At 40.7% G+C, this 22,332-nt stretch overlaps 1 protein-coding gene across 1 annotated transcript in view; it reads left to right on the plus strand.

Annotated features, from left to right (window-relative positions):
- Positions 1 to 22,332, plus strand: part of TANGO6 (transport and golgi organization 6 homolog) — a 193,413-nt gene that overhangs the window by 94,750 nt on the left and 76,331 nt on the right. The window contains exon 15 of the mRNA XM_021705558.1: positions 14,591 to 14,731. Coding sequence (XP_021561233.1) covers positions 14,591 to 14,731 — 141 coding nt within the window. The remainder of the gene's footprint in view (positions 1 to 14,590; positions 14,732 to 22,332) is intronic.

The following is a 22,332-nucleotide window of genomic DNA, read 5'->3' on the forward strand; positions in this document are numbered from 1 at the left end:
AAATGGAAAAATGTTCCATGCTCATGGATTGGAGGAACAAATATTGTTAAAATGTCTATGCTACTTAGAGCAAATCTACACATTCAATGCAATCCCTATGAAAATACCATCACCTTTTTTCACAGAAATGGAACAAATAATCCTAAAATTTGTATGGAACCAGAAAAGACCCCAAATAGCCTAGAGGAATGTTGAAAAAGGAAAGCAAAGCTGGTGGCATCACAATTCCGGACTTCAAGCTCTATTACAAAGCTGTCATCATCAAGACAGTATGGTATTGACACAAAAACAGACACATAGATCAGTGGAACAGATTAGAGAGCCCAGAAATGGACCCTCGATCCTATGGTCAGCTAATCTTCGACAAAGCAGAAAAGAATATCCAGTGGAAAAAGACAGTCTCTTCAACAAATGGTGTTGGGAAAATTGGACAGCCACATGCAGAAGGATGAAACCAGACCATTTCCTTACACCATACCCAAAAATAGACTCAAAATGGATGAAAGATCTAAATGTGAGACAGGAATCCTTGAGACTCAAAATCCTTGAGAACACAGGCAGCAAACTCTTTGACCTCAGCTGCAGCACCTTCTTCCTAGACACATCACCAAAGGCAAGGGAAGCAAGGGCAAAAATGAACTATTGGGACTTCATCAAGATAAAAAGCTTTTGCACAGCAAAGGAAACAGTCAACAAAACCAAAAGACAACCGACAGAATGGGAGAAGATATTTGCAAATGACATCAGATAAAGGTCTAGTATCCAAAATCTATAAAGAACTTGTCAAACCCAACATGTAAGGAACAAATAATCCAAGAAATGGGCAGAAGACATGAACAGACATTTCTGTGAAGAAGACATCCAAATAGCCAAAAGACACACGAAAAAGTACCCAACATCACTCGGCATCAGAGAAATACAAATCGAAACCACAATGAGATACCACCTCACACCAGTCAGAATGGCTAAAATTAACAAGTCAGGAAACGACAGATGTTGGCGGGGATGCGGAGAAAGGGGAACCCTCCTGCACTGTTGGTGGGAATGCAAGCTGGTGCAGCCACACTGGAGAACAGTATGGAGGTTCCTCAAAAAGTTGAAAATAGAGCTACCCTATGACCCAGCAATTGCGCTACTGGGTATTTACCCCAAAGATACAAATGTAGGGATCCGAAGGGGCACGTGGACCCCCATGTTTATAGCAGCAATGTCCACAATAACCAAACTATGGAAAGAGCCTAGATGTCCATTGTCAGATGAATGGATAAAGAAGATGTGGTGTATATATATACAATGGAATATTATGCAGCCATCAAAAAATGAAATCTTGCCATTTGCAATGACATGGATGGAACTAGAGGGTATTATGCTAAGCGAAATAAGTCAATCAGAGAAAGATAATTATCATATGATCTCACTGATATGTGGAGTTTGAGAAACAAGGCAGAGGATCATAGGGGAAGAGAGGAAAACATGAAACAAAACAAAACCAGAGAGGGAGGCAAACCATAAGAGACTCTTAATCTCAGGAAACAAAGTGAGGGTTGCTGGAGGGGAAGGGGTGGGAGGGTTGGGGTGGCTGGGTGATGGACAATGGGGAGGGTATGTGCTATGGTGAGTGCTGTGAATTTTGTAAGACTGATGAATCACAGACCTATACCCCTGAAACAAATAATACAGTTTATGTTAATAAAAAAAATTTAAAAACAGCCTTATTAAACTACAAAATATAATACAGAAAAATTGGCAGCAGAAAGGACAAGCATTCTGTAGAGACAGAAAGTAGATTTGAGGTTGCCTAGAGCTGGGGAGTCTGGGTGGAGAACGAAAATGGCTGCTAATGAGTAGGAGGTTTCTTTTTGGAGTAATACACGTCCTGGAATTAAATAGTGATGCTGGTTGCACAACTACATGAATATAATAAAGATCACTGAATTGTACACATTAAAATGGTGAATTTTACGGCATGGGAATTCTATCTCTTTAAACCTGTGTTTTCTGGGCGCCTGGGTGGCTCAGTTGGTTAAGCGACTGCCTTCGGCTCAGGTCATGATCCTGGAGTCCCGGGATCGAGTCCCGCATCGGGCTCCCTGCTCGGCGGGGAGCCTGCTTCTCCCTCTGACCCTCCCCCCTCTCATGTGCTCTCTGTCTCTCTCATTCTCTCTGTCTCAAATAAATAAATAAAATCTTTAAAAAAATAAAAAAATAAATAAACCTGTGTTTTTTGCAAGAGGGACAAGCAAACAGTTAATGCCTTAACTACATAAAGAGCCTATAGAGGTTGATAAAAATATCCAGTACATAAATGGATAAAAATAAATAGGCAATTCGTGGTAGAGGAATAAAAGTAATAAAATTTTGGTAAAATATTTTTTTAATAAGCAAAGAAAGGTAGATTAAAATAATAATTAAATGTAACTTTGTGTGACATTTCAAAAAACAGTTTTGTTTTGTTTTTTAAATGAGAATACCCAGGGGCACCTGGGTGCCTCAGATGGTTGGGCGTCTGCCTTCCGCTCAGATCGTGGTCCCAGGGTCCTGGGATCGAGTCCTGCATCGGGCTCCCTGCTAGGCGGGGAGCCTCCTTCTCCCTCTGCCTCTGCCTCTGCCTCTCTCTCTCAGACTTTCATGAATAAATAAATAAAACATTTAAAATAAATAAATAAATGAGAGAATACCCAGTGCTGGCCGAGGCACACTTGATCACTCTTGGTAGGAAAACTAATGGGGACATTTTTGGAATGTAGCTTTGAAAATGTTTATGTCCTTGGAGCCAATTATTTCTCTTTGGGGAATCCACCCTAAAAGTGTAAGTAGGAGGTGGGTGCCTAGCATAGTTCTGTCTAAAAGGTCTATGGAACTTTTTCCACACTGAGTAATTACGCAGTTAGCTCTTGGGCCTGGGCGTAGCTCCCAGTTGCAGAACCTAGTGCTTTTCGCAGCAGGGCTCACATGTCCCTTCTCCAGGAAGCCCCACCCCCGCCCCACACCCTTTTTTTGACTCCTCTCTCCCTATGCTCTCATTATTCCCAACTTGCAGTATCAACCACACTGTCTTGTAATCATTGGCCAATTCGTCTCTTTCTCTAGACAGATACTGTCTATATTTGTATCACTTAGTATCTGGCACATAATACACACTCTATTAATGGGTGAATGCATGAAATAATTCTTTCTGTTGCCTTTATTTAAAGATGTTTTCCAAACATTATGATTTATGCCATAGCTGCAAAGTACTTCTGTATATTCTTATATAACCGATTTGGGGTTTTTTTTTACTCCTCCACCCCCTTTTTTTATTTTTTATTTTTTAAAGATTTTATTTATATTTATTTGAGAGAGAGAGAGAATGAGAGACAGAGAGCATGAGAGGAAAGAGGATCAGAGGGAGAAGCAGACCCCCTGCTGAGCAGGGAGCCCGACGTGGGACTCGATCCCGGGACTCCAGGATCATGACCTGAGCTGAAGGCAGTCGCTTAACCAACTGAGCCACCCAGGCGCCCGATCCACCCCCTTTTTTTAAAGTAATCTCTACACCCATGTGGGGCTCAAACTCATGACCCTGAGATAAGAGTCGTGTCCTTCACTGACCGAGCCAGCCAGGCGCCCCCATCTCCATCTTTTTTTTTTTTTTTTTAAAGATTTTATTTATTTATTTGACAGAGAGACACAGCGAGAGAGGGAACACAAGCAGTGGGAGTGGGAGAGGGAGAAGCAGTCTTCCTGCAGAGCAAGGAGCCCTATGCGGGACTCGATCCCAGGACCTTGGGATCATGACGTGAGCCTAAGGCAGATGCTTAATGACTGAGCCACCCAGGCACCCCCCCATCTCCGTCTTTTTAACTGAAGTAAAATTTGAAAGAAATCCCTTCTCTTTCTATCATCCTTACTATTATTACTTATAATGTTACTATTAAAGTGTTCAGTGTTATCATTGGACCACCTCAAATTATCTAGTGTAAAAGGGGTGCCATCTGGGGCAATAAATTCCCCCCATTCTCCCCCCCCTTTTTTAAAATATTTATTTCAGAAAGAGAAAGAGAGAGAGTGCACAGGTGAGGGAGAGACAAGCTGAGGGAGAGGGACAAACAGACTCCAATTCGATCCCAGGACCCTGAGATCATGACCTGAGCTGAAGGCAGCCACTTAACTGACTGAGCCACCCAGGCACCCCTCCATCCTCCCTTAAAAAAGAAAGCTGTTAAAACAAAGTTGCCCACAATAAAAACTGTGTGTGCGAGAGAGAGAGAGAGAGAGAGTGTGATTCAAGGAATGGTGTACGAATGAGAGGGCACTAAAATGTGTGTGTAGATTTCAGGTGATTTTTTAAAAAAACTGCTTAACTGGGGTATAATTCATATACCATACAATATGCCCTTTTTAAGTGTAAAATACAGTAGCTGTTAGTATATTCACAGAGTTGTGCATCTATCACCACAATCAATTTTACAGTATCTTCATTATCTTAAAGATTATCTCCCCTTCACTCCCCAATGCTCCCATACCTCCCAAAGGTGATTTTTATTTCACTTTCTTCTTTTGCTTTTCACTAGTATTAGCATCTTTTACCGTGACCATGTATTATTTATACCACCAGGGGAAAAAAAAGTCAAGTTCTTTTCATTGTGCAAGCAAATTTTTTAAAGGTTTCTCCTTTCCCCTCTATTTATGGGTGCCCTACTTAGCGCAGGGATTTTAACCTGAGGGCTGTGTGGACTCCTAGAGGGTCCATGAAAAGGTTTATAGGCGGAGTGTTTGTTTGTGTATGTGCCTTTATCAGGGGAGAAGGGGCTCTTTGGGTGAAATTTATAGTAGCTCTGCCTGGTTTCCATGTGAAACTACAGTTTAAGTCCTACACGTCACAGTTACTGATTTGACAACACTTCTAAGCAAGTCCTAGCCTGGAGTGCCTGTCACAGAGACTTGCCTACTCCTCTCATCAGGACTTGTGCTAGGCTTAACGCAGGAAAAAAGGAGCATTTCATTAGCGTCTGTGTCTTGCCTGTGTCACTGCTTGGTGCCCAAAGCACAGAGCAAGTCTCCTAGCCCTGAGACTCCAGAGAACATGAAAGATCAGCCCTGTCTTGTTGGAGCTGCAGGCCAGGTGACAACTCCCCGGGGAGCCTTTGGTTCCCTGAGAACGAGTGAGAGCCTGACATATCAGTCAGCTCTGCTGATTCTGCAACTTCTCTTCGAGTATGCTTGAGGTGAAATGCCAGTAGAAAACTTCAGAAAAAATGAGTCTGCAGTTTAGTTAGTATTCCTGCTACTAGGACCACCCATCTTGGGTGTTAAGAGGTGTAAAGAGTTTTATTTTCTTACCAAGATTCAGCCAAAAGAGAACCACTCACTATTTTATGGGAAATCGGAAGTCCCTTTTTTCTTTTTACCAGTAAATGTTTTGATATCATAAAGAGAATGTTGGGGCGCCTGGGTGGCTTGGTTAAGCGTCTGCCTTTGGCTTGGGCCATGTTCCCAGGGTCCTGGGATCAAGTCCTGCATCAAGCTCCCTGCTTCTCCCTCTCCCTCTGCTGCTCCCCCTGCTTATGCTCTCTCGAACTCTTTCTCTCTCTCTTTCAAATAAATAAACAAAATCTTTAAAAAAAATAAGGAGAATGTTAATGTCCTTTTTTACTCTTGGAAAGCTACATAAAGAGAATTAAATGAATGACATCCTGCTTCTTTAGTTCTCACCCTGGAACAGCTGAAATGTGGGTTTCTCAGAATGCGTAGGGCAGTAATTACCCTGAAAGCAGAGGTAATTGCTGTTTTCCTGTCCTTCCTTCCTCACTTCTGCCTTCAGCCAGTATGCAGGCAGCTTTGTTCGAATTTCTGCACATACAACAGAACCCTTGATGGTGGCGGCGTTCTTGCGGCTCCGTTTTCCTCAGCTCTCTGTCGCCCACAGGTGTTTGACAGAGGCACCCTGACAAGGTGGACTCTAAGCTTTTGGGGGCTGTTTTGAATTTTGTTTATCTCGCAGAATATGAGATTTAGGGGGCTTGCAGTGTCAAGTAGAGTGGAGGTGTTTGGGGATCACTGGTTAAAAACTGGAACTCCTGAAAATCCAAGTTCTCAATTTCCTTTTATACGGCTTCTCTGTTACCACTAATGTCAGCAGCATCTCAAGTTAGAATCATTTGTGAATTTCATTAACATCACTCACCTCCCTTTGCGACAGGCTAAATAAAGATACCAAGTAGGAATGAAGTAGTCCCTATGAAGCCCCACTAGACAAACTGTAGTCTAGAGAATTCAGGCCTTTCTCTTATGGGATGCAGTGTGCGGAGTGCCTCTTCTTCCTCTGACCTTGGAGTTCAGTAAAACGTAAATTTTATGGAGTAAGGCTGAGAGCATATACTTGAAAATGTAAGGTTCGCTACCTTTGGGGTTAGGATTTTCAAAGCTAGTATTATTCCAGCAGTTACTTTCTCCCAGGCACTGCTGCCAGGGGGCCCATGGCATAGCCGAGTGCAGGTTTGCAATTCTGCTCTGCCATGTGCCAAATATCTTGGGTCATATTTTTCACCCATCTGTTCCTCAACTTCTCCCTTCATAAAATTAATAATAATAATAATATCTCCCTCAAAGGATTGTTGGGAGCATTAAATGGACGAATGCATGTAAAAGTGCTTAGAATGGCCTGGCATGTTGAAAACATTCAGTATATATTTGGAATCTGTCTTTGCTATTAGGTGTTTGTTCGAGTCACAAAGATAGTATTTTGTGATCCAAATGGCTTCCAACAAGTATAGTTAACTATGAGCAAATATAGATGCACTCCTTTTAACATTTCCCCTCCAAAATGGGAAGTAGAAAACAACTTAAGCAAAATACATTGGCATTATTTTAGTGTTTGAATGTATTATTATTATTTAAAGATTTATTTATTTATTTGAGAGAGAGAGTGAGAGCACAGGGTGATGTAGGGGTAGAGGGAGAATCTTAAGCAGACCCTGCCCTGAGCCCAACGTGGGGCTCGATCTCATGACCCTGAGATCACGACCTGAGCCGGACGCTTAACTGACTACACCACCCAGGTGCTCCTCGAATGTAATATTTAGATCCTGACTTAAAGAGGTAGACTCTAGGTATGGTTCTCACAAATCTTTAGCTGTTGACCGTGATAGTTTATTAGTCTAACCCTGTTTTTTCTTCAGGCCTGGGTAACACTCACTCATGTTGAATCTTTATAAATTTGTTGGGGCTCTTGCTAAGTTGTTGCCACACTTAGCCCAGCTCTGGAGCTGTAGAGAAAGTTAACATCGAATTGGCATCCAGACGTTGTCATTTACTCTAATTACAAAGACAGACCAGCCGTCCAGTTAAATTCCCCACACTTCCTTGATTTAATAACCAACTTTCCCAGTTTGTGCAAATTCCTGGATTCTTGGAGCTGAAATTATTGTTGGCTTTCATCATAATGAAAGATCTCAAAAGTAACAACTGAAGTACCCTGCTAAGGGTATTTTCCTTCTCTCCAGGTTTTAGCCTTTTGTATCTTTCTGTCAGAGAGCTGCAAGAGAGGACAGGCGCAGATCGGTGAGGGTCTTTTCGTAATCCTTTCTGTAAAAGGAGAGTTCTCCTGTGCCTGACCTCTTCTCTTACCCGTTATTGTTCTTTCACTGGGCTTCCTCTATAGGTTAATATGCTTTTTATATTCTTTCTAGTTTTTAAAATAAACTTACTTTTATTACTTTGAATGTAGTTTGTAATGAGTAAAAAAGCTTATCTCCTGCCCTGCTTCTTCCCCCTCACAGTTCGAGTCCCCAGAGATAACATTCCTTTTCCACCCCTTTTTAAGTAGTTTCTTTTAGTGATTACCTTCCCATTTATAAATAAATTGCTCACACATTTTTTTTTAAGATTTTATTTATTTATTTGACAGAGACACAGTGAGAGAGGGAACACAAGCAGGGGGAGTGGGAGAGGGAGAAGCAGGCTTCCCGCTGAGCAGGGAGCCCAATGCGGGGCTCGATCCCAGGACCCTGGGATCATGACCTACACCACCCAGGCGCCCCTCTTTTTTTTTTTCTTTTAAAGATTTTATTTTTAAGTCATCTCTACACCAACATGGGGCTCGAACCTACAACCCTGAGATCAAGAGTCATATGCTCCACTGACGGAGCCAGCCAGGCATCCCATATTTCTCTTGATTTAAAAAACTTTGGGCATTATCTACTCATTTTCCATATGTTGGATGAGGATTTAACGCATGCACACATGTACACACATGCACACCCGCATGTGCACACGCATGTCCCTTCCCTCCTGCCATTGGCACATCACGATTTTTGGCTACATCTTTGGGCTGTATTTACTGTTGACTATTTGGGTATTGTTCATTGCTGAGCCTAGTTCAGTCTTCCTTTGACACCTCTCCCATTCTCTTTATTCTTGTTTATGGGTTTATACCCTTTTTGTCACTTAGTAGGATTTCAGGAGGAAGAGAATACAGACATTTGTGGTCATTCTACAACACTTGATTGCAAATTCTTTTTACACTCTTGTCTCTAAAAGAAGCTGGTCTATTTTAAAAGACCATGTCCCTTATCACAGACTTTTTAAACTTATATTTGTAAAATTTATATTTGATAGATAATATATCAGATGGTTCAAAGTTCAAAAGGTACAAAAAGATACAGAATAAAAACTTTCTTCTCTCATGTCTTTCCCTGTTTCCCTCCCCAGAAACAACCAGTATCACGAGTTTCTTGTGTATCCTTCCAGAAATATTTTATGAGTGTATATTTCCCTTTTGTACAGAAATGGTTGAATTCTATACACATTGTTTTGCACTTTGCTTTTTACCTAACAGTAGATCTTAGAATTTATTCCATAACAGTTCTTAAAAAGCTTTTTTATTTTTTTATGGATGCATTGTATCCCATTATATGAGTGACCACAACTTAATCAGTTCTTTACTGATGAATATTTAATTTGTTTCCAGTCTTTTCTTTATCAATCGTACTACAGTGATGATTTTGTACATAAGTAATTTTCTATTTGTGCTAGTATATCTGCTAGGACAAATTCCTAGAGTTTCTGGCTTAACACAGAACTTAGAATTTTAGACGTAATATATTTTCTTACACATGTTAGACAGGTTCTGTGAAATGTGAAATACTTTTTTTTTCCCATTCAGATAACAAATCCTTTTCTCCCTCTGTCCACCTTCACCCTACAGGGGCAACCAAAATAGATTTGAATACAAAAGGAAGCTGACATTTTGCTTCTGGCACTGGATTTCCCTTTATATTTAAGATGAGCTGTGTTATTTTTTCCCTTTTTCTTCTATTCTAGAAACCTAAACGGGTAGATATGAAATAGCTTTTATGGTTTTTTTTAATAATAACTTTTTGGGATATAATTTATATACCATACAATTCACTCATTTAAAGTGTACAATTCAGTGCTTTTAGTATATTCACAGAGTGTGTACCCATTACCACAATCAATTTTGGAAGGTTTTTATTGCTCCAGAAAGAAACTCCACATCTATTAGCAGTCACTCCCTATTTCCCCTACCTCCTGCAGCCCTAGGTAACCACTAAATCTACTTTCTGTCTATTCTGATTTGCCTATTCTGGGCATTTCATGTAAATGGAAGCACACAATATGTGGGGTTTTGTGTATCTTACAGTTTTGTCAGCAGAAGTACCTGAGAAGTTTGAGGGAGTAGGTGGTTTTCCAGGTTGATGTGGGTATTTTGGGAGGTAGGTTGTTATGTGCCCAGGAGAATGAGGCAGGTTAGTTTTAAAGTGGAGGTTGGCTTAGCAGGTTCTTAGGATAGAGCCAGTCAGCAAAGACATTTAAACTATCCTACAATGCAAGAGTGTTGTATAAGGTAAGACTGTACCTAGGCTCCTTTTACTTCTGGAGGTCTGCAGAATCACTGAACACCTTGCTGAGGAATCGTCTTGAAGTCAACACTGTTGGGATTAGAATATATTTCCGGCTTTGCAAGGAAAGTCTTTTGGGGAGATAAATGGTGGCTTCACAAAGTTGTCTGTCTCTATTTTGTTGCATAATGTACTTTCATTAATATTTTTTCACTTGAGTTAATTTGCCTATATCCTATGCTTTGCCTGAAAATACAGATCAGAATGTTTTCATGAACCTGGCCATTTTAGGTTCACCCTTATCTTCTATATAACTTATCTGTTAGGCCACATCTTGAAATACGTAGTCATTTTCCTGCGATCAGAGCAGGAGCAGGTATTTCTCACACGGTCATTTGGTTCTTTTTGCCAAAGGGATTGATGTGTTGTGTTTCCTTGAAGCCTGTGCTGACCCAGAAATTACCCCGTTTTTAAATTACAAAGGAATTATCAAGTGCGAGGGACCAAGGGTCATGTGAAGGTTATGGCTGTGCTTCCTCAGTTGTCAAAATTCAGAGAGTTTTTCAAATAAGAAACAAAAACAGCCACACAGAATTTCATCTCTTTAATTGTTATGCAGTCTTAACCATCATGTAAGCAGTCTCACAGCTGCTTGCTCTAAGAGTAAGGAGGGAGCTGCCCTTGTCCTCTAGGGATTTATAAACTCCTAGGTAGCAGCTGTATCCTAGAAGGTAAAACTCAAACAGTCAGAGGGCCATTTGGCAGCAGTTTGGGAAAAAGGCCATCAAGAAGATAAACAATTGCTATCATGGGACTGTGGGAAGCAAGGAAACTGGGCTTTGCTATTGGCAACCTTTTAATGCAAGAGTGGAAGAATTTAAAGCTCCCTAGTGGAATTAAAAGTTTGGCATTATAGGCAAAGTACGTAAGTAAGTAAATAAATAAAAATTTCAAAAAATTTTTTTAATCCGAAGAAGGATGTGTTAGGATTCCTTTGGATGAAAAAAATCAAACTGGCATACACATAAAAGGATATTTATTGATTTATGTATGCAGAGAGTCTAGTGGATGGAAATACTGTTGGATCCAGAGGCTCGAAGTGTGACATCAGGTCTCTTCCTTTTCTCCTTTCCTCTCTTGGCTTGACCCTCTTCTGTGTTGGCTTTATTTTTGGGTGTGTTTTCTCCACATAATGGCCACAGGCAGCTCCAGGCTAGTAACTTCAACAGTGGGGGCAGGGAAAAAGAGCTTATCTTTCCCAGTAGTTCCAATGTGGGCTCCAGAATTGAGTCTCATTGCCCAGTCCTGAGCCCATCATTGTGTGGGCATGGGTTGGAATGTCCTAACTGGCCTGCCTGGGATGTGAGTTTACACATGGAGGGAGAGAAAGTGGGTAGTTAGCTCCACTCAAACCACAGAGACTAAGGATAGGAAAGGGATAGTTCCCAAAGGACCACGAGGTTTTGCTAGCAGAAGACAGAGTAGATGCTGTGTGCAACCAAAATGTATGTCTGCTACAGAAAGGAAATCAAGAGCCCATTTGGTTTTGAAGTACATAGCAGGATATATTGTGAGAAGTAAATAACTATTTTCTGCTAAAGATTAATGAGAGAAAATAGGCATAAGTGATAGTAGGAGGGACTTAGAAATAAATGTTTTTCAGAAAAGCTAGATATAGATCAAAGTTTTATAAACCAAATCCCATTTTCCCACCGATTTCCATTATAAAGTCACAACTATATTCCTAAAAGGAGACAAATTTACCAGATTTCTGACTTGGGAACTTCTGATGAAAAGTAGTTATGATTGCCATAGATCTATGATGTATACCAGGCCTTTTTATCAGTGATACAATGGCTGCCAGAACTGCAGTTACCAGCTACCAGTTCACTTCTGCTTTGCACTCTTTGGAAGATTTGGAAGCTGTTTCCTTTCTCTCCCTTAGTAAACAATTTATCTTTCTCTTAGCCACAGATATTTTCCCCTATGCTAAAATATCTTTAACTCCACCTTGGACCTCCAAGAACTTCCCCATCATTTTGCATAATAGAGCACTGTCAACTGTGCCAACAGGGAAACTGTCTAATTCAGGTTCTGCCACAGCCTGAAACTTCCTGAAGAGAAGAGCTTCGGCTTGTGTAAAATTGGAGGCCACATAAAGGAAGATGTGGTTTAGGACCACATGCAGGGACTTCCCAGGCCTTTTGGAAGCAATGAAAAGATAGGGGTGGAGAAGGCAAAAAAGAGGCAGACAGGTGCAGCCCTCAGCAGGTGCACTGCCTTTGTGTATATCTGATTTAAATAAGAGAATGGAATCACAACCTATAACATAGAAAATAAGGGCACCTGGGTGGCTCAGTTGGTTAAACGGCCGACTCTTGTTATCAGCTCAGATCATGATCTTGGGGTCCTGGGATCCAGCCCAGCGTTCATCCGGCTCTGCACTCAGCAGGGAGTCTGCTTCAGGATTCTCGCTCTCCCTCTGCTCCTCTTCTCTCTCTCTCAAATAAATAAATAAATCTTTTTTTTAAGAAAGGAAATAGTATGTAGACTTTGCCTGCATGAGTATCAAATTAAAATGGAAGATTGGTAAACTCAGATGAAAAATGATTAAGGATTTCTTAAGCATTTCTATTACTCCTTACCTGTCTTCTCTTTCTTAATTCCTGAAATTTATATCAGGACCGTATCTTTGAACCTTTTATTAATTCATTCAACAAATAGTTACTGAGCACCTGACATGTGCTGGCACTCTTCTAGACATTGAGGCTACAACAGAGAACAACAACAACAACAAAAATCCTTGACTTTGTAAAGCTTACATTCTAAGGAGGAGAGCAGTCAATAAACAAACAGATACTGTATATAACATGCCAGATAATAATAGGCGCTAAGAAGAAAAGTGAAGCAGGGCGAGGGGGATAAAGAGTGGTAGGGGAAGGAGGCTGCCATGTTAAATGTGCTAGGTATGATATTTGAACAGAGACACCATGGGGTTTGGGGAGCAAGCCGTAAGGCTACCTGGAAGAGGAGCAGCCTAGGCAGAGAGGATACCAGGGGAAGACCATGGGCCCGGAGCAGCTTGGTCTACTCTAAGAACAGTGAGTAGGCCAGAGTGGCTGAGGACAGTAAAAGATGGTAAAAGTGAGGTCGGAGAGTGAACAAAGGCCAGGTGAGGGTGGGGGGTTTCTCATATTCAGGGGAGAAGGGAAACCACTAAGGGCTTTGGGCAGAAGAATGATGGGGCCTGACTTGTTTTAACCAGATGGTTCCAGCTGCAGTGAGGGTATAGGGTAAAAGCAGAGAGACCAATTGAGGAAAAAAAGAAAAGCAGCAGGCCACAAATGATGGACCAGAGTAGTTGAGGTAGAGGTGATACAAAGAAGCATTTTCCTCCTGAATATATTTTGAGACCTGTATTTCCTTCCTTTGTTTTTCTTTTCTTCTTCCTTACTATTCTTTAGAAGTCTATAACATTTTCCATTCAAGTAACAGAACTTGTATTAATATAGTTTTGAGACCAGGGGCTTTATTTCTGATCCTATCTTGGGTCATATCCCCCCCCCCCTCCACCTCTGTGAAGTTTGCCTAATATGGGGTGGGGCTCAGATAATTACCCATCTAGGAGGTACTGGCATGATGGCAGAAGGGATCAGCACGTACAGCAGTCCCCACTTATCTGCACTTCTGCTTTCCACAGTTTCAGTTACCTGCGGTCACCTGTGGTCTGGAAGCAGATAAACCTCCTTCTGACTAATCATCAGAAGGTCAGTTGTAACCTGTCACAATGCCTGCGTCTTTTACCTCACTTTATCTCATCACGTAGGCATTTTATTATCTCACTTCTTCACAAGAAGAAGGGTGTGTGGAGTACAATAAGATATTTTGAGAGAGAGAGACCCCATTCACATAACACTTATTACAGTATATTGGTATAATTGTTCTATTTTATTATTAGTTATTATTGTTAACTTCTTACGTTGCCTAATTTATAAATTGAACTTTATCAAAGGTAAGTATGTATGGGAAGAAACATAGAATATAGATTGTTTGGAGCTATCTGCAATTTCATGCATCCACTGGGGGTCTTGGGACCTATTCCCTCCAGATAAGGGGGGGGGGGGCTACTCCCATACTTGGAATATGGACTCAAGAGCAGGACCTTCCCCATTTCTGATCAGGGAACTCAGCCATAAATAATCATGGGTCTCCTACTGATCACGCCCAGAATGCTCTGAAGATACTTCCTTGTGGAAATTACTCTCCTCGTTGACAGTTTTACAGAGAATACTCATATTGGAAAAGAGAACTGCAGCAGAGACAGGATATTCGACTGATATGCTGGCAGGGATGATGCTAGTCCAGAGAACCTTAGAGTCTCAGACTTGGAGGGCTCCCTAGAGGGTATTTAATCTAGTCTTCTCCTGCTGCTGTGTGAATCCCTGCCACAATATGTAATCATCTAGCCTCTGCTTTTAGACTCTAGAATCCATAAATCATAGAATGTCAGTGCTGGAAGTGATCTTAGAGATCATATAGGACTGAGACCAGAAGAATCCAGGCGTCTGAACTCCCAGACCCATGTTCTTTGCACTCACTGTGTTGTCATCCAAATAAAGGGCAGCCCTTCCTGGTAGAATTGCAGAGGTGGGTTTAAGTGTCTCAGTGTTGATCCCATCACAGGCTGTCTGGGTTTATTTGCCTTCCAATTTTAAATCATAATCCTTTCTTTTTATTTTTAACCCCAGGGGTTGCCCTGCTCTCAGATGCATACCCTGAGAAAATCTTGCTTGGCTTGTTGGCTCAGTATGACAGTGATGAAGACAGGCACACACCGGAGACCAGAATGAAAGTCGGGGAAGTCCTGATGCGAACTGTCAGAGCATTAGGTGAGTTTTCCATCGTCTGGAAAAGGGGGGCAGTATGGCTTTGGAACCAAAGTCTATGTACGTTGGAGGTTTCTTATGCTCGCACAGTGAGGACTGTTTTGGGGCTGAGATGAGCTACACCCGCCAAGGGCTTGGCAGCAATAGTGCCCATTTTCCTACCACTGCTTGGTCTCCTCTCCTGAGCTATGTTGGGACCTGATTTTCATTGGAGCTGGAATGGGAAGTTTCACACTTGCTGAGCAGCAACAAGCATAAAAAGAAGAGGAATGTCAGACAGGGAAGGAATAGCACTAGCTCTTGTTGAATGGCTACTGTTTGCCAGGTTGTCTGCAAATATAATCTCATCTAATTTTCCCAATAAATCCTATAGAGAGGCTGTTGTTAGACCCATTTATAGGTGAGGAAATTGTGGTACGGAGACCTTTAGCAGTTTGTCCAGGACTCATTCAGCTGGTAAATAAAGTGGTGCTAAGAATTGAACCCACCAACTCAAAGGAAATTGCTCCAGACTACATAAACAGAGTAGTAAGAGCATGAGCTCTTGACTCACAGTGCCTGGGTTCAAATCCCAAACTGCTGCTTGTTGGCTCTGTGACCATGGGAACATTTCTTAATCTCTTGGTGCCTCAGTGTCCTAGTGTATAATGTGAAGATATTAATAGCACTTACGTCATAGGGCTATTGTAAGGATTAAATAAGGTAATATTTAGAATAGTGTTTGGCATACAGTAGAGGCTCAATAAATTTTTATTTTTGCTAGGAAGAAAGGTTGCTTTCTTATTTTTAATTTTTTTAAGATTTTATTTATTTGAGAGAGCACGAGCACACAAGCAGGGGGAGGGGCAGAGGGAGAGGGATAGGCAGACTCCCCGCTGACATGGGGCTCGGTCCCAGGACCCTGAGATCATGACCTGAGCTGAAGTCAGACGCCCAACCAACGGAGCCATCCAGGAGCCCCGAAAGATTGCACTTTTTTTTTTAAAGAAAAGAAATACTTTACTATTGAGTGCCCTTAAGGGACTAAAAGATGAGATACTGGAGAGTAAGGACAAAGAAAACAATTGTTCACTCTAAAGGTAGGGGTTAAATTAAGATATACTAATGAATTTCTCCATAAGCCAATACATATACTTTTGATATTTTTATATCGAGCTGTATAACATAGAATTAGGAGGGGTTTCTTTAACTTGCATTACGTGAACTTAGCCATGGACTGCTGTACTGAGTATAGATAGCTTGAAGCCTTGAAGTAAGGCAAACCAGTCATTTAAGTGTGGACCAGTGGTATACAGTATCCATTTAGTAATTCCATCATTTATCCAATAGCGTGTGACCTAAGGCAGAAAAAGAAGTGATCTCAGCTTCAGTTTGGCTAATTTGCCTGCAATGAAGAAATCACACTGAATTTTTCTTTCACCAGCATTCAAAGGATTTACAAAGATTCTGCCTAACCATGCATCATTTCTTTGGACATAGCCCTGAATTTTCCTAATTTCTGGGTGTCCCTCCTGGCTAAAGAAGAGGACCTAGATCTCTAACCACTTAAATTTTTTTATTAGTGAAAGAAGAATATCATGAGAGTGAAATTTTTTTAAAAATGTTTTCCACTCTTTAAAAGAAAGACCAACTTTCTGTATTTGCCTTAGTCCTAAATATGAGCCTGAAAACATACCAGACAACTGCACCATTACAAGAAATCATTCTCTCACAGGAGGTGTGAATTTTAAGCTTAAAGTATTGCAGGGTCAAGTGCAACCTCCAACTTCTATTTGCATGTATCATTGGGATTATCAGAGCCAAGAAGGAATGTATGCCATACACAGAGTACATCAGCATAACATGTATTTTTTCTCTGTAACTTCTGGTAAACCTCTACCATTGGGATGATGAACACTGAAAATACACATTTCTCAGTCTCTACTGGCCAGGGGTAGAGGTGGAGATGAAGGACTGGGTTGAGTGGGAGAGGGGCCTGACTCCTCCTTACATGTTCCTATAATTAGCCCAATTTCCAAAACAGTCTTTTGGCATTTCAAAGGAAACTCCCATCAATTCTCAAAGTTCTAATGTTTCTGTAGCCTACTCTTCCAAGGAGCCAGCCATAAGACATTGCCTTAGCTTTAACTGCTCATTTCTAATTCATATTACCAGCTTGTCCAAGTGCGTAGATGAGGTGGCTTGTTGAAATCCTTTACGTGAAATTAAAGCCCATTTTTACAACACAGCCAGTATTCTTAGTTTACTAGTGATGTGGAAATCCTTGTGAACAGCTACTCTGTAAGACTTCCCTAAAAAGTACCCTCGTTTTATTGGCCCGGGCCTTGCTCTCTCCCCACCCCAGCTCTTCTTGGCAGCAGGGGGAGCCCCACAGAACAAGGCCCACAGGTGGGAGCCCGGCGCAGGACACAGAAAGCTCCTCTTGACATCATGTCTGGTTCCCTAACCATGCCTGCTTGTCGTCCTACCACTAGACAGTGGTGAAAAGCAGGAGCTTTACTTCTTTCCATTTTTAAAAACTAAGCTATCACATACACACAATGACGTATATAAAGTACACTCACGTCAATATAGAAAACTTTGGTAACCCATAAAGTCTCCTTTTGTTCCTTCCTAGTCTATACCTGCCCCAGAGGTAAACACTATTCTAACTTTTTACCACCATCAATTTCTTTTGATTGTTCTTGAACCTCATTTTAATGGAATTAAATCTCCATATTTAAGGCATGCTAATAGATCTAGACACGTGGGTAAATTCGGGTCCAATCTGGGGGATTAAGAATACTTCATAGGCATGATGTATACTGTCTTTCCTGTTGTGTCACAATAGGAGGCACATAATGTCTGGTTTTCTCACTTTACTGATGTTGAGATTGATTAGTGGTGTTTCTGGGCAGGTACATCTGTTATAAACTTCCGCATCAACCTTCCTCCTCGTGCTTTTAAGTAAACTTTTGATAATTGTAGCCTAGATCCATTATTTCATAGGGGTTATATTTTTTTTACACATTAAGAAAACGGGTACAGAGAGGGTTACTAATTTGCCTAATGTCACACAGCTAATTATGGTGGATCCAGAATTTGAATCCAGACAGTCTGACTCCAGACCTAGTCTCTTACCCAAAACACCCTTGCATCCTGAACATTCTCCCATGTCATTAAGCATCTTTTTCCTGTCATTAACATGGACATTTTCCACATCCTCTATAATTTTTAATGATTACATGATATACCATTTGAATGTACCATAATTTTTTCAGCTGACCAACTTACAGGTTGTTCCAAGTTTTTGCTATTATGAATTACATTAAGATGAATATTCTTGTAGCTAAACTTTGTGCAGATTCATGATCATTTCCAAGGAAGAATTTCTAAAAGAAGGATTTGTTAAAAGTATGTGCATATTTTGTTTTTATTTATTTATTTATTTTTAAAGATATTATTTATTTCAGAGAGGGAGAGAAAGAGAGCAAGCATGAGTAGGGGTAGGGGGAGAAGGAGAGGGAGAAGCAGACTCCCCACCGAGCAGAGAGCCTGATGCGGGGCTCGATCCCAGGGTGCTGGGATTATGACCTGAGCTGAAGGCAGACGCTTGACTGACTGAGCCACCCAGGCTCCCCAAAAACATGTGTATACTTTTAAAGATATTTATTGCTAATTTGTCTTCCAGGGAGACTGTGCCCATTTATTTATTTATTTATTTAAAATTTTTAATTTGAGTATAGTTGACATACAATGTTACATTAGTTTCAAGTGCACAACATAGTGATTTGACAAGTTTATACATTAATCTGTGCTCACCACAAGTGTAACTACCATCTGTCACCATATAACGCTATTACAGTATCATTGACTATATTCCTTATGCTGTGCCTTTTGTTCTTGTGATTTACTCATTCCGTAACTGGAAGCCTGTACCTTCCACTCTCCTTTCCCCATTTTGCCCATCCCCCTGAGATTGTGCCAGTCTCAATTTCAGTGTTTGAGAATATTTGTCTGTACCCTCATCAGTACTATATATGCTATGTATTACCATTTTTTATCAAACACATGTATATAAATAAATGCTATCTTGTTTTGATTTCCATTAATTCATTTGATAAGGTTAAACATTTTTCATGTATTTATTGGCTGAATTGTATGTGTGTGAATTGTCTGGTCCTGTTCTTTCTCCTTTTTTTTTTTTTTTTTTTAAGATTTTATCTATTTATTTGACAGAGAGAGATAGAGAGAGCACAAGCAGGGGGAGTGGGAGAGGGAGGAGAAGCACGCTCCTCGTTGAGCAAGGAGCCTCACACGGGGCTCGATCCCAGGACCCTGGGATCATGACCTGAGCTGAAAGCAGACACTTAACTGACTGAGCCACCCAGGCACCCCTCTCCATTTTTCTATTGGGGTATTGATTTTGTTATTTGATTTATAAAAGCTTTATCTATTTAAAAATCATGAACCATTGAAATTTATGTTGTTACTATTTTCTTTGGGTTGTGTACATTTTAGTTTTGTTCATATTTTCTGTTTCATTTTGTTTTTGAAACACAAGGTTTTTATTTTGATGTAGGCAAATCTTTTTCTGATGGTTTCTCTTTCATATAGAAAGGCTTTCTCAAACCAAGATTATATAAATATTAATCTATATATTTTAATTTCTCCTTTTCTTTTTTTTAAAGATTTTATTTATTTATTTATTTGACAGAGAGAGACACAGCGAGAGAGAGAACACAAGCGGGGGGAGTGGGAGAGGGAGAAGCAGGCTTCCTGCCGAGCAGGGAGCCCGATACGGGGCTCGATCCCAGGACCCTGGAACCATGACCTGAGCCGAAGGCAGACGCTTAACGACTGAGCCACCCAGGCGCCCCTAATTTCTACTTTTCAATGTAGAAAATATTGTGGAAAGATCTTGGTTTAGTTTCTTTTATTTAAGGAACTATTTGGTTTTTTATTGTACTTTTAGAAATTGAATCTTAACACATTACAAAATTACCAATCACTCCAAATGTTTCTCCATATGTTTCCTCCTATATGGCCCAGTGTTGATGTTGACAATAACCTGGGGACCATTATATGTCAATGCATTTTTTAAAACTTCTTTTAAAAATATAACAGTGAATTACTGTGCCCAAGATAATGAATTGGTAATTGGGACATTACTTGAAAAGTAGAATTAAAGCAAAGGGAATTGGATACATATGTGAGGGTATTTCCTTCTGAGACTGCCCTGAGCATTATTCCGGATCTGATGTAGACTACACAGCTTTCTCACATATGCCAGATGCCATGTCTGCTTTCTCTTCAGCAGGGCTGAACAAACATTACCCTGTTCTTCTTTGTTCTTTAGATTAGTGATTTTCCAATAGGGGAGTAGGGGAAGACTTCTGCCCCCTAGGAGACATTGGCAATATCTGGAGACATTTTTTTTTTAAGATTTTATTTTATTTTTTTTATTTGTCAGAGAGAGAGAGAGCACAAGCAGGGGGAGCGGCAGGCAGAAGGAGAAGCAGGCTCCCTGCTGAGTGGGGAGCCTGATGTGGGACTTGATCCCGGGACCCTGGGATCATGACCCGAGCTGAAGGCAGCTGCTTAACCAACTGAGCCACCCAGGCGTCCCTCCGGAGACATTTTTAATTACTACAACTGGGGGCATGGGGATGTTACTGGCATTTAATGGGTATAAGCCAGGGATGCTCCTAAACATCCAGCAATGTATAGGACAGTCCCTTACAATGAAGAATGATCTGGCCCAGAATCTCATTAGGGCCCCTTGTTGATACACCCTGTTGTAGAGCTCATGTGGACCAATCTGTTTCTGCTTTATAACATTACTCATATGTGCTAGTTAGATCCAGGACTGCCACATACAATTATGCAGGTTGTTCACAGCCCCCTAAAAATTCCAAAAGGCATTATTGTATGAGTGGTGTACCCTGGAGTTGTGCAGTACTCAACCTGCGCAGTCATCCTGGTGGCCTTGATTAAATTCTAGCCTATCCCCTGTCTCTGTTACATTTTAGGTTGCCATCTCACTAAAAAGTTATTCATTCCTTTCTGTAATGTATTTACACATCCTTTCAGATGTGGAAGCTTCTGCACATGGCTAATCTTACCTATTTTATACCAATCTTATGAGCATAATTTTTAGTGATATCTTTTCTGATGTCTGCTGAATTTGGGAATTGTCCTTCTTAAAGCCTGTGGCCACCGTTGAGGTGATTATATATGCCTTCTACCCTTTGTTGCCTTCCTTTGGCATTTAATGGACCATAATATGAGCTCAAGTATATTTTTAAATTATCCCTTATATTTAGGGAAGATTTTGTATACTTTGCAATATTTATTTTATATTCTAAGGAAAAAGAAAAAAAACAGATGAAATTGCCCTTTATTTGTATGTGGCTCTCATTTGAATCCAAAGTTGGATCAGAAGTCCTTGATGGAAAAACAGTTTCCACCTCTTCCCATAGTAATACCCAAATGTTCTCTGAATTCTAACTTAATTTCCTCCTTTTTTCAAGTTCTAAATCATATAAATTCCTGGGTTATTTGGTAGCTCTTATTAATGCTCAAAGTTGTATGTGTGTGTTTATCTTGAGTATCATTTTTTTTCTTAATTTGGGGGTATCAATGTAGTTCAGTTCAGAAACATTTTTTTAAAGATTTTATTTATGTATTTGAGAGATAATGAGAGAGAGCACACAATCAGGGTGGAGGGGCAGAGGAAGAGGGGGAGGCAGACTCCCCTGCTGAGCAGGGAGCCTGACGTGGGGCTCTATCCCAGGACCACAGGATCATGACCTGAGCCTAAGGCAGCCACTTAAATGACTGAGCCACCCAGGCGCCGCTCAGAAACATTTTTTGATCAGCTACTGAATGGCACGTTCCTTACTTGGGGCTGGAAATAGGGACATGAAAAAGCCGCATTCTCTTCCTGCAAGGAGCTTATAGTTTAGAAGGAGAGAATGACTCATACACAGATCATCTCTGTTAGGTGACCTGCTTGTGAAGGGTATTGTGGGAGCACAGGGGAAATGGTCTTTGTCCTTTTTCTTCTTAAGATCCTGCAGTTGAATGTGGCAGTGTGCTACAAGACTATATCAGTTCCTCATCCTTATCCCAGCACAGCAGAGGTCAGTTTTTGAAAAATAGCTTTTGTCTGATAGTTTGCAGAGATTTTCGACTCACAGCTTAGATCTGAATTAAGGTAAAAAGGTAGGTTGGACATGTGTATAATTGGATAGTCTGGGAGTTGAGCATTTATAGATTTCGGCAGCAAAAAACAACAGTCAAGGATTAGAGTTTTCATATTTTAAAGGAGAAATTTTCAGCGGAATTCAGAGGATCAAATGAAATGCTTCTTGCCAAATCTGCCTACATTAGCATCAATATAGTTCAATTTAACAAATATTTGAATTAATGTCAATTGGAAATACTAATCTGGCCAGATTTGAAGGTTGAAGCCCAGACTGAGTAATTTTTTTCCTCATCTTCTTTCTTTTTTCTTCCTCATGTCATTATTTTTGAGAGGTGTGACTTTCAAATCTATTTATAGACCCTTTCTCCTCCTAATAGTTTCAGTAATACATGGTCATTTTGGACAATTTGGAAAA

Source organism: Neomonachus schauinslandi, chromosome 16 (assembly GCF_002201575.2).
Source record: "Neomonachus schauinslandi chromosome 16, ASM220157v2, whole genome shotgun sequence".
NCBI lineage: Eukaryota > Metazoa > Chordata > Mammalia > Carnivora > Phocidae > Neomonachus > Neomonachus schauinslandi.